The following is a 12,928-nucleotide window of genomic DNA, read 5'->3' on the forward strand; positions in this document are numbered from 1 at the left end:
TTGCTTTTTTTTCCCCACTAGTCAGGCTCTGCAAGGTCTAGCTAAAGCTGTTGCTTAGCTACAGAGACGCTTGCAAGCTACGGCCGACTGTTTAGAAGCTGTTGCTAAGCAACAGGGTTTGTTGCTAGATACGGAGCTCAAAAGCTTCTATATGTTTTAACATTAGTGCTGGTTTGTCCGGCAGTTTTGATGGGACGGCAACAGCTCGGTCCCGTCGGTGCCGGATATCACAAAGTTTCCTGTACCACCCCTCACCCCTTAGTAAAGTGCAAGTCCAACAACAACAACAACTTGTATTTACTGTATATAGCGCTTTTAACGTAAACGTAATAAAATGTCCCAAGGTGCTTCGCAGGAGTATTAGAAGACAAAAAATTTGACGCCGAGCCACATGGAGAAATTAGGGCATGTGACCAAAAGCTTGGTCAAAGAGGTAGGTTTTAAGGAATGTCTTAAAGGAGGAAAGAGAGATAGCGAGGTGGACAGGTTCTGGCAGGGAATTCCAGAGCTTAGGGCCTAGGCAACAGAAGGCACGGCCACCAATGGTTGAGCGATTGTAATCAGGGATCCTTAAGAGGGCAGAATTAGAGGAACGCAGATATCTCGGGGTGGGGGGGTGCTGGTGGGGTTGAAGGAGGTTACAGAGATTAGGAGGGGCGAGGTCATGGAGGGATTTGAAAACAAGGATGAGAATTTTGAAATCGAGGCGTTGCTTAACTGGGAGCCAATGTAGGCCAGCGAGCACAGGGGTGATGGGCGAACGGGACTTGGTGCGAGTTAGGACACGGGCAGCCGAGTTTTGGATGACCTCAAGTTTACATAGGGTAGAATGTGGGAGGCCAGCCAGGAGTGCGTTGGAATAGTCAAGTCTAGAGGTAACAAAGGCATGGATGAGGGTTTCAGCAGCGGATGAGCCGAGGCAAGGGTGGAGACGGGCGATGTTCCGGAGGTGGAAATAGGCAGTCTTTGTTATGCTTAAACTTCCTGCACACTGATGCTCAAATGCTGGCTGCACTGCACTGGCCCATGTAGTATTACAGCAGAATTGGGTGCAGCTTTACAGGATAGCACACAGAGTGATTCTAAACATTTAAATCTCAGTTTTCTTTTCTTCTCTCCCACATGGCAGCTGTCTTATTCTGCCAGCGCAATTTACACTTCATCTAGAGCCATCTTTTGTTTCTTAATCTGTCCCATTACCATCTCCTTTTGCCTTGAATATCTGTTAATGTCTCTTAACCTCTCCTGCCTTCTATCCTATCACAGACCTCCTACACTTGCTTAAAAATCTGTTCCATTTCCTGCTTTTTTCCAGTTCTGACAAAAGGTCATCGACCTGAAACGTTAACTCTGTTTCTCTCTTCACAGATGCTGCCTGACCTGCTGAGTATTTCCAGCATTTTCTGTTTTTATTTCAGATTTCCAGCATCTGCAGTCTTTTCTTTTTGTATTTAAATCTCAGTGTTGCTGCAGAAATTCCTTTCCGAGATGAATATGGTACTTTACGTAATGGTAATTTTCTAATATTTGTGTTCAAAAGGTTCAGAAAATGACGGTGAAGCAGAGTCACACATTCCAGATGAAATCAGTGCCGGTAACGTACGATTAAACAGCTAGAATTTTCAATATTTTCCATAATAGAATCATAGAATAGTACAGCACAGAAGGAGGCCATTCGGCCCATCGAGTCTGCGCCGGCTCTTTCGAAGAGCAATCCAGTTAGTCCCACTCCCCCGCTCTTTCCCCATATCCCTGCAGTTTTTTCTCTTTCAAGTATTTATCCAATTCGCTTTAGAAGACTACTATTCAACCTGTATCAGGCAGTGCATTCCGAATCCTCTCCTCTCGTTGTGTAATTTTTTTTTTCTTCCTGTTGCCTCTGGTTGTTTTGCCAATCCCCTTAAATCTGTGCCCTCTGGCTATCGACCCTTCAGCCATTGGAAACAGCTTTATTCTTTATTTACTCTATCTAAACCCTTCATCATTTTAAACACCTCTATCAAATCTCCTAATGATACACATGATTGTTTTGCAAGCATCTAGAACAGTACTGAAAGTAACCCGAGCTGTTTGTAACAACACGGGCATAATCTCCTTACAATAGCAAAATACTGCGAATGCTGGAAATTTGAAATAACAACAGAAGACGCTGGAAAAACTCAGCAGGCCAGGCAGCATCCATGGAGAGAGAAACAGAGTCAACGTTTCAGGTCGAAGACCTTTCGTCAGAACTCAGTTGCCCGGCCTGCTGAGTTTTTCCAGTGTTTTCTGTTGTTGTAATCTCCTTACAGACAGGCATCTGTGTAGCAAAAATGAACATCGCCCGTCTCTGCCCTTGGCTCAGCTCATCCGCTGCTGAAACCCTCATCCATGCCTTTGTTACTTCTAGACTTGACTATTCCAACGCACTCCTGGCTGGCCTCCCACATTCCACCCTCCATAAACTGAAGCTCATCCAAACTCTGCTACCCGTATCCTAACTCAGACCAAGTCCCGTTCACCCATCACCCCTGTTCTCGCTGACCTACATTGGCTCCCATTTAAGCAACGCCTCAATTTTAAAATTCTCATCCTTGTTTTCAAATCCCTCCATAGCCTTGCCCCTCCCTATCTCTGTAACCTCCTCCAGCCCTACAACTTGCCGAGATTTCTGGGCTCCTCTAATTCTGGCCTCTATTTTAATCGCTCCACCATTGGCATCCGTGCTTTCAGCTGCCTAGGCCCCAAGCTCTGGAATTCTCTCCCTAAACCTCTCCACCATTTAAGATGCTCCTTAAAACGTACCTCTTTGGCCAAGCATTTGGTCATCTGTCCTAATTATGTGGCTCGGCGTCAAATTTTGTTTGATAACGCTCCTCTGAAGTGCGTGGGGATGTTTTACTACGTTAAAGGCGCTAAATAAATTCAAGTTAATGTTGATGTAAGTGAGTCTGTGCTTGTACATGTATATCTGGTAATCAGTACGTGGAATTATTCTGCTAGAATAAGCTCACTTTCTAAAGAGTCATGGAAACGATCATGTAATGTTATTAAAGGCCTGGTAGTGTTTTAGCTTCAAGCAGGAAGGTGAGCTCTGGGACAACCCTCATCTAGTTTCAGGTATCTCAAAACCAATCTTGATTTGACTTGGACCACAGCCCTGAATGCAATTCTTTGTTGTTTTTGTGGCTGTGCTCTCATATCAAGACATTAGAATAATATCCTTACACACCGTTACTCTAAATATACCGCCCGCAAAATATACAGTTACTGATTTCATGGTAGATGGTTCAGAAGAGATTCATTGAGATGGTACCAGGGATGAGAGGCATTACTTACCGAAAAAGAGACTTGAGAAACTCTGTTGGGGAAAAATTTGGTTGCTTTGCGCCTCCATTAGCGCCCGGGCGCGGTGCCGCTAACGCCTCCCGTGAAATTCAGCGGGAGGTTAGCGGCGGCGGTAGCCAGTAGCACCCCCACGGTGCTGTGCCTCCGGCGATAATGTCATCGCCATGCGCAGCGCCCCGTTCACGCCCCAGCCGCAAACATCGCTCGCGCCCTCTGACCTATCACCAGATGCGATGCCTGACAGGGTCAGGGTGGCATTTTTGCGGCCGGGGCGGCGATAATTAAAGGGAGGCCATTTTTTTTTGGGCCGCCTGCCAGCACCTGCCCCCCCCCCCCCCCCTCGCCGCCTCCTGCGGGGTGCCGGCCACGATCCGTCAGCCCTGCACTCCTCTTGAGTGCTGGGCTCTTTTGCCGGCACCCCGCTCCCCGGTGGTCCAGCAGGGGAGGGAGTCCTGCAGTACCGTGGGGTGTGGCGCTGCTGCATGTAATGCCGCGATATTCAATGGGAGCGCCCCAAGAGGAAGGGGGTGCGCTTCCAGTAGCGCCCCGCCTCCTGCTTGAGGGCGCTACCATTGAATTTTGGTTGTGGGGACGCTAATATTTTTGGGGTGCTAAAAGTAGCGCCTGGTGAAGTTATTGCCCCAATGGGGGCGCGAGCCAATTTTCCCCCCTTTATATATAAAAAGAATTAAGAATTTCAAATTGAGAAAAACAAATTGACTGTAAAATAAATTTTAATGCATGAGGTGTTAAAAATATAAGAGAAATGCTTACTACCCATAGTGCATGCGAGTGATATTTATAATAAAATAATAATACTGTAAAAGATCCCATGGCACTATCTTGAAGAAGAGCAGGGGAGTTATCCCCGGTGTCCTGGCCAATATTTCTCCCTCAACCAACATAACAAAAACAGATTATCTGGTCATTTTCACATTGCTGTTTGTGGGAGCTTGCTGTGCGCAAATTGGCTGCCGCGTTTCCTACATTACAACCGTGAGTGCACTTTAAACGCTTTACAGCCAATGAAGTACTTTTGGAGACGTCTGGTGGTCATGAAAGGCGCTATAGAAATGCAAGTCTGTCTTTCTTTCAAGGCCTAAATGAAATGAATGAATTTAGGTGATACTAAATGAATAATTCTGTAAATTTCTGTTGCTGATTTTTAAAGAGATACTATGACTTGAATCGCAAGAATCTCTTGGAGGTCCTCGCTGTGAGAGCCAAAAAGTAGATAAATTGCCGCATATATGAGTACACCGATAAACTGGCTTAGAAGATAAATGCACTGCCTGATGTGGTTCAGAACCAGACAACAGAGCACAACAGACCAAACATTAAAAAAATAAATCAAACAACAACATAACATTGAACGTCAACTGTGGATCTAGTTCCCAAAAGTAAGAGGCGCTGAAAGGGAGGCTGGGTGGAGTTAATGGCAGTTTAAAAAAAAAGTCTAGAAGAGCAAGCACTGAGTGCGAGTCATCAAAGAGTGCTGTGAGTTTGGGTAAGTGTGAGAGTTCTTTAATTGTTATTTCTCTTTAAATCATTCTTGATAAGATTACTTAAGCAGTTTAAGTAAAGGGGAAAAGTTAAATATTTGGGATTCAGTTGGTTTAAGAAGAGTAAAACAAGGTTACACTGCAGTAGGAGTAAATTGGCACAGCAGGCAGTGGTTAGAAAACTGGTTTCCAATCAGCAGGGGTGACTCATTTGGCTGTAAACAAACAAACAGTATAAAAAGACCAGTCCGAGTGCGAGCAAGCACTGAGTGCGAGTCATCAAAGAGTGCTGTGAGTTAGCGTAAGTGTGAGTTAGGGTAAGTGGGGTGTTAGGTGCTCTTTTCAAACTTTAACTCTGTGGGTTGTAGTTAATAAGGCCTTTCTGGTGCAGAGTGACTGTTGGTAAACCATTTAACTGGTGTAATTAGAGGGATTGATTTAATTTAAATTCAATTAATTAAAGGGGATACTAGCATCTAAAATCGGGCAGAGGGTGTCCATAACTAACAATAAAAAATTTAATTAATTACATAGAATAGAGCAGGTGATGTGCGACTGTTGCGAGATGTGGAAGCCGGTGAACCCCATTGAGGCTCGCGGTGATTGCGTCTGTGACAAGTGTCTGCTGCTACAGGAACTCCAGCTCCGTGTTGATGAGCTGGAGTCTGAGCTTCAGACACTACGACACATCAGGGAGGGGGAGAGTTACCTGGACTCTGTGTATCAGGAGGTGGTCACACCTATGAAGTTAATTAATTCAGATGTAGCCCATGGTCAGGGACAGGACGGTGTGACTACGAGTGAGGCAGGTACGGGGATCCAGGAGGTAGAGCTGGAGGAGCCGCAGCCCTTGCTCTTGTCCAACAGGTTGGAGGTTCTTACTCCCTGTGGGGACAGGAGCAGGGACTGCAGGGAGGATGAGCAACCTGGCCACAGCACCGTGGAATGGGGGGGGGAGTAAATAGAAATGTTGTAGTGGTAGGGGATAGTATTATTAGGGGGATAGATAGAGTTCTCTGCAGCCGAGAGCGAGAGTCCCGAAGGCTGTGTTGCCTACCCGGTGCCAGGGTTAAGGACATCTCCTCTGGGCTGGAAAGAAACTTGCAGTGGGAGGGGGTGGATCCAGTTGTCGTGGTCCATGTTGGTACAAACGACGTAGATAGGACTAGGAAGCCGGTTCTGTTAAAGGAGTATGAGCAGCTAGGGGTCAAATTAAAAAACAGAACCTCAAGGGTAATAATTATTACCTGAGCCACGAGCGAATTTGGCTAGGACAAATAAAATTAGAGAGTTAAATGCGTGGCTCAAAGACTGGTGTGGGAGAAATGGGTTTTGCTTCCTGGGACACTGGCACCAGTACTGGGGCAGGAGGGAGCTGTTCCGTTGGGATGGGCTTCACTTGGCCAGTGCTGGGACTAGAGTCCTGGCAGATCATATAACTAGGGCTGTAGAGAGGGCTTTAAACTAACTAGTGGGGGGGAGGTTCCTAGAGAGCAAATAATAAAAATGACAACAGAGAAGGTCATAGACTTAGGTAGCAGTGGGGAAATTAAAAACCAGAGCGTGTCAGGAAGGGGCAGAAGGTATGGAGTAAAAGGTAAAGTAATAAAAAGGGCAAAAGCAGGAACTAAGTGTCACAAAACATATTTGAAAGTTCTCTATCTGAATGCACGTAGCATTCGTAACAAAATAGACGAGTTAATGGCACAAATAACTACATATGGGTATGATCTTGTGGCCATTACAGAAACATGGCTGCAGGGTGACAATGCCTGGGAATTAAACATACCAGGTTATTTAACGATCAGGAAGGACAGGCAGGAAGGAAGGGGAGGTGGGTTGGCTATGTTAATAAAGGAAGGAATCACTGTAATACAGAGAAATGATATTGGGTCAAAAGATCAGGATAATGAAACAGTTTGGGTGGAGGTAAGGAATAATAAGGGGAAAAAAACACTAGTGGGCGTAGTCTATAGGCCTCCGAACAGTTGCAACTCTGTTGGACGGAGTATGAATCAGGAAATAGTTGAGGCTTGTAATAAGGGAACATCTATAATTATGGGGGATTTTAACTATCATATTAATTGGACAAATCAAATTGGGCAGGGCTGCTTTGAGGATGAGTTCATTGAGTGTATTAGGGATGGGTTTCTTGAGCAGTATGTAACTGAACCGACCAGGGGGCAAGCAACCTTAGATCTGGTCCTGGGTAACGAGACAGGATTAATTAAAAATGTCCTAGTAAAGGATCCCCTTGGAATGAGTGACCATAACATGGTTGAATTCCATATTCAATTAGAGGGTGAGAAGGTTGGATCTCAAACAAGCGTGCTAAGCTTGAATAAAGGAGACTATGAAGGTATGAGAGCGGAATTGAGTAGAGTGGATTGGGAAAATAGATTAAAGGGTAAGACGATACATGATCAGTGGTGTACATTTAAGGAGTTATTTTACAACTTCCAAAAAAAATATATTCCACTGAGAAGAAAAGGGTGTAAAAGAAAAGACAACCATCAGTGGCTAATAAAGAAATTAAGGATAGTATTCGACTAAAAACAAGGGCATATAAGGTAGCCAAATCTAGTGGGAGGTTAGAGGATTGGGAAAACTTTAAAAGACAGCAAAAAATAACAAAAAGATTGATTAAGAAAGGGAAGATAGATTATGAAAGTAAATTAGCAAAAATATAAAAACAGATAGTAAGGGTTTTTATAGTTATATAAAAAGAAAAAGGGTGGCTAAAGTAAATGTTGGTCCCTTAGAGGATGAGACCGGGAAATTAATGGTGGGAAATATGGAGATGGCAAAAACACTGAATGAATATTTTGTATCAGTCTTTACAGTAGAGGACACTAAGAATATCTCAACACTGGACAAACAGGGGGCTATGGGGGGAGGAGCTAAACACGATCAAAATCACTAAGGAAGTGGTACTCGGTAAAATAATGGGACTCAAGGCGGATAAATCTCCTGGACCTGATGGCTTACATCCTAGGGTCTTGAGGGAAGTGGCGGTAGGTGTAGTGTATGTACCTTTAAGAGCCCCTGTGTACTGTAATACCGGTAGTGACCACTCGGGTATATAAGCCTGCATAGTGTCTTGTATCTTTTAGTTCACCTCCAGACTTTGTTCAGTAAACACCTGTTAAACCAACTCCTGCATTCCGTGTCTCCATTAATACATGGATACAACAGTGGCGACGAATTGGAAACGGACTTACCTGCAATTCGGCAGCAGCTCAAGAAGATTGATTCCTCAGACGAAGGTCGATGAAAAAACAAAACAAAAAAAAAACAAAAAACTGTGGTTTCACCAGCTAGCCGGGCTGGTGGCAGGTAATGCACTAATCCTTCCTGGGCAGCGGGCTGGGGCTCGATCGGGTGGCTCTGCAGCGGGGCTGAGCAGGGAATCGGAAGGTGGAGGCAAACAGAGACGGAGGGTGGAGCACTCGGGAGACGGCCGGCGCTGCAAAGCAGGTCGGCGTTCGGACCAAGCAGAGGGAGGGAAAAATCCCAGAGAGAACGGGAACGAGTCTCCAACTATTAAAAATATCTGTGTAAATAAAAACCGCGGAGAACAGCGTTGTCGGCAGCGGCGGGAGGCGCCATTTTTTTCTCGGCAGGGAAGAAAGGAAAGCGCGGGAGGCGCCATTTTTGATTTTCAGGATGCCTAAGACTGGCAATATTACTGCTTTCGATAGTAATATAGAGGATTGGACCACATATGTGGAAAGAGTGGAGGTATATTGCACAGCGAATGAAGTAGAGGATGATAAGGCATCGGTAGTTCTAAATCTGATGGGCGCAAGGACATACGGGCTGTTACGAAACTTAATCACTCCAGCCAAACCGATGGACAAGAATTTTAAGGAGATTGTTGATACCCTACAGGAGCACTTAAACCCAACACCGCTGCTGATAGCGGAACTATTCAAATTCTTCAGGAGGAATCAGCACAAGAATGAAAGTAACGCTGATTACCTCACCGAATTAAGAAAGCTGTCAAAGCACTGCCAATTCGGGGCAGGACTGGCAGATTCTCTACGAGACAAATTCGTCTGCGGTCTCCTAAGTGAAGGAACACAGAAAAGGCTACTTTCTGAGAAAGATTTGACACTGGACAAGGCTTTCAGTGTGGCTGTATCATACGAAGCAGCAGCAAGAGGAGCTGCAGAGATACAGCAAAAGCCACAGGACTTCGGCACCCATGAAATGACACGGGGTTTCGAGAGATGTTATCGCTGCGGCAGATCCACCCATGACCAGAGGGACTGCTGGTTCAAGGACAAAGCATGCAGGCAATGCGGAAAGATGGGACACATTGCACGTGTATGCCGATCTGGAAACAAAAAATCCACTGACAGAAAAAAGGTCAATAAGGAAAAGTACAGAAAGGTACAAATGATGACGGACAGTAGCTCCGAAGACCAGAAGAGCGATAGCGACTCCGGAAACAAGAGACTAAGCTGTCTCAAATTACATAATGTAATTGCCAAAGAAGATTACCAGACCATTTGGGTTACCCTCACGATAGCGGGGTCCCCAGTTAAAATGGAGCTAGATAGAAGATCAGCTCTGACCGTCATAAGTCAACGGGATTACGAGCGGCTATTTCCGCATATACGTTTGAAAGACACATCCATTATCTTGAAGACATATACGGGGCAGAAAGTATACCCCAGAGGGAAAATAAGGGTGCCTGTTGTATACAACGGCAAGGAAATACAGAAGTTGTATTTATACGTTCTGCAAGATGGTGGTCCACCGCTGTTGGGACGTGAATGGATCAGGAAGATACGTTTAGACTGGCACTCCATTCAGGCACTGACGGTGACCAGTAAGAAAAAAAATGATGATGACGTCATACCTGAACGATTAAAAGACATCTTGGCCAACGCCAAAGAAGTGTTTCAACAGGAACTAGGAACCTTGAAAGGCATCACCGCCTCAATAAAAGTGGAAGATGCGGCAATTCCCAAGTTTTTTAAGGCAAGGCCGGTGCCATACGCAATTCGTCCAGCAGTCGAGGCAGAGCTGGAGAATTTGGAAAAGGCAGGCGTGTTATCCAAGGTAGATTGGAGCGAGTGGGCAACACCCATCATTCCGGTCATGAAGAAAACGTTGAATAATGATCAATCTGAAGAACAGAGAAAAATTCGCATCTGTGGGGACTTCAAGGTGACTGTAAACCCGGTCCTTCATACGGTACAGTATCCTCTTCCGAGGATAGAAGATATTTTCGCCTCACTATCCGGAGGGAAACGTTTCACCAAAATTGACTTGGCACAGGCATATCTACAGATGGAGGTTGAGGAGGCCTCTAAAAAGTATCTCACGATAAACACACACAAAGGCCTGTACCAGTACATCGACTGGTTTTCGGAGTAGCATCAACTCCAGCTATCTGGCAAAGAGCTATGGAGCAAGTCCTGCAAGGGATTCCGGGGACTGAATGTTACCTAGACGACATCCTTGTAACAGGAGAAAACGACAACGAGCACCTTGCCAATTTGGAGCAGGTGCTCACTAGGCTGAGAGAACGGGGCCTACGAGCAAATCGCCCCAAGTGCGAATTTTTCCAGAAACAAATATCATATTGTGGCCATGTAATTAACGAAGAAGGGTTGCATAAGTCACCTGAAAAAATTGAAGCGGTCATAAAAGCCCCAGCACCTGAAAATGTCTCACAATTAAGGTCGTTCCTGGGATTGATAAATTACTATCATAAAGTTTTACCGAACTTGTCAACTGTTCTGCACCCTCTAAACGCACTGCTACAAACGGGAGTAATTTGGAAATGGAGCGAAGACTGTAAACGTGCCTTCCATAAATGCAAAGGCTTGATCACGTCCAAGGAAGTTTTGGCTCATTACAACCCATCACTTCCAATCAGACTGGCGTGCGATGCATCCCCTTATGGCGTAGGAGCGGTATTATCGCATAGATTCCCTGATGGCTCGGAGCGGCCGATAGCTTTTGCGTCACGCTCATTGAACTCAGCTGAGCGTAACTACGCCCAGATCGACAGGGAAGCACTCAGCCTGGTGTGGGGAGTGAAGAAATTCAACCATTACCTACACGGACAAAAATTTACCTTGTTGACTGACCATCAACCCCTCGTCTCAATATTCAACCCTAAAAAGGGCGTTCCCATTATGACAGCGCAAAGGCTACAGAGGTGGTCCCTTTTCCTAGGGGCACACCAATATGACATAGAATACAAAGGATCAAAAGAGCATGGGAATGCTGACAGTTTATCGCACCTACCGTTGCCAACGGTAGAAGAGGCACCTACAGTGGACCCAGTGGAGATGCTCCACTCAACCATAGTGGAATGTCTACCAGTAACAAATTCTACCATTGAAAAGGAAACGAGAAATGACCCGACTCTCTCACGAGTCTACAATTTAATGGTGAAGGGATGGCCAGCACATGGCGAACCACTGTTGCCAGCATTCTCGCAAAGAAGAGAACAGCTGTCAGTGTGCCGAGGAACCTTGATGTGTGGATCCAGAGTGGTGATTCCACCCAAACTCCAGGATAAAGTGCTAAAGGAGCTTCACGAGGGGCATCTGGGTGGAGTGAAAATGAAGAACCTAGCCAGAGCGTTTGTGTGGTGGCCAGCTATCGATGGAGACATCGAAGAAATGACCAAGAACTGCCTAGGATGCCAGAAGGTCCAAAACGCCCTACCACAAGCCCCTCTACATCCATGGGAGTGGCCCTCATCTCCATGGCAAAGGGTACATATCGACTTTGCTGGTCCATTTATGGACTCAATGTTCTTAATCGCGGTTGATGCACACTCCAAGTGGCCGGAGGTAATAAAGATGTCCTCCACCACCACGGAAAAAACCATCACATTATTAAGGACCATATTTGCCAGGAATGGACTGCCTGAACAGATCTGTTCTGATAATGGACCGCAATTTGTGTCCGAAGAATTCAGGAAGTTCTTAAAAAAAACAATGGGGTTAAGCACTACACGTCCGCCCCATACCATCCCGCCACCAATGGATTAGCTGAAAGGTTTGTCCAGACCTTCAAGAAGGCCATAAAGGCCATGGGTAATGAAGACATAAATCTACAACATAAGGTAGATAACTTCTTGTTTGCGTACAGGAATGCAACACATGTGGTTACAAACCAAACTCCCGCCATGATGTTTTTCAATAGAAGAGTAAGATGCCGGCTGGATTTGATCAAGCCAAACATCAGAAGGGACGTAGAGAACCGGCAATTTCAAGGCATGAATGAAAGGCCAACTAGAACCTTCCAGATAGGTCAACAAGTTTTGGCCCGGGACTACCGTACGGAGAAATGGCAGCCTGGAACTATTTGCACACGACTAGGACCACTGATGTGGACATCCTCTTTTGGTGAGTTCTGTCATCCTCTTTTGGTGAGTTCTGTCATCCTCTTTTGGTCTGATGTGGACATTGGAGAAAGCATAATAAGGCGCCATGCTGACCAGATCATAGAGTCATCCGAAAAGGGACAACCTACACCACAACTCTATACACCTAATGATGAAGCAGAGATACCCATAGTATCTACCTCCGATCCGGTGATACTGGAACCAGATGAACCCGACACTGGCATTCAAGCCGAATCGACCTTGCCAAAAGAACCTACTACACCACCGAAAACTACTACACCACCGAGGCGTTATCCGGACCCAGTCAGGAAGCCTCCAGAGAGACTGACTTATAATTGATTAACTGCAGCAAATGTGTAGATTATTGTTCTTGTAAACATGTTAATTAATGATTACTTAAAATGTTATGTACTAATTATCTAAAAGGGGAGGAATTGTAGTGTATGTACCTTTAAGAGCCCCTGTGTACTGTAATACCGGTAGTGACCACTCGGGTATATAAGCCTGTATAGTGTCTTGTATCTTTTAGTTCACTCCAGACTTTGTTCAGTGAACACCTGTTAAACCAACTCCTGCATTCCGTGTCTCCATTAATACACGGATACAACAGTAGGGATTGTGGATGCATTGGTAATAATTTTCCAAAACTCCCTGGACTCAGCAAAGGTCCTGGCAGACTGGAAAACTACTAATGTAACACCCTTATTTAAAAAGGGCAGTA

The 12,928-nt window shown here is 45.4% G+C and overlaps 1 protein-coding gene across 6 annotated transcripts in view; it reads left to right on the forward strand.

The window, feature by feature from the left end:
- LOC147101795 (uncharacterized) overlaps window positions 1–12,928 on the forward strand; it is a 103,297-nt gene that overhangs the window by 5,379 nt on the left and 84,990 nt on the right. For all 6 annotated transcript variants that reach the window (XM_085965750.1, XM_085965751.1, XM_085965749.1 and 3 more), the window contains exon 2: window positions 1,541–1,594. In XM_085965750.1, the coding sequence (XP_085821876.1) occupies window positions 1,541–1,594 (54 nt within the window). The remainder of the gene's footprint in view (window positions 1–1,540; window positions 1,595–12,928) is intronic.

This window comes from Somniosus microcephalus, chromosome 23 (assembly GCF_052327205.1).
Source record: "Somniosus microcephalus isolate GS21.2 chromosome 23, FLI_Smic_1.0, whole genome shotgun sequence".
NCBI lineage: Eukaryota > Metazoa > Chordata > Chondrichthyes > Squaliformes > Somniosidae > Somniosus > Somniosus microcephalus.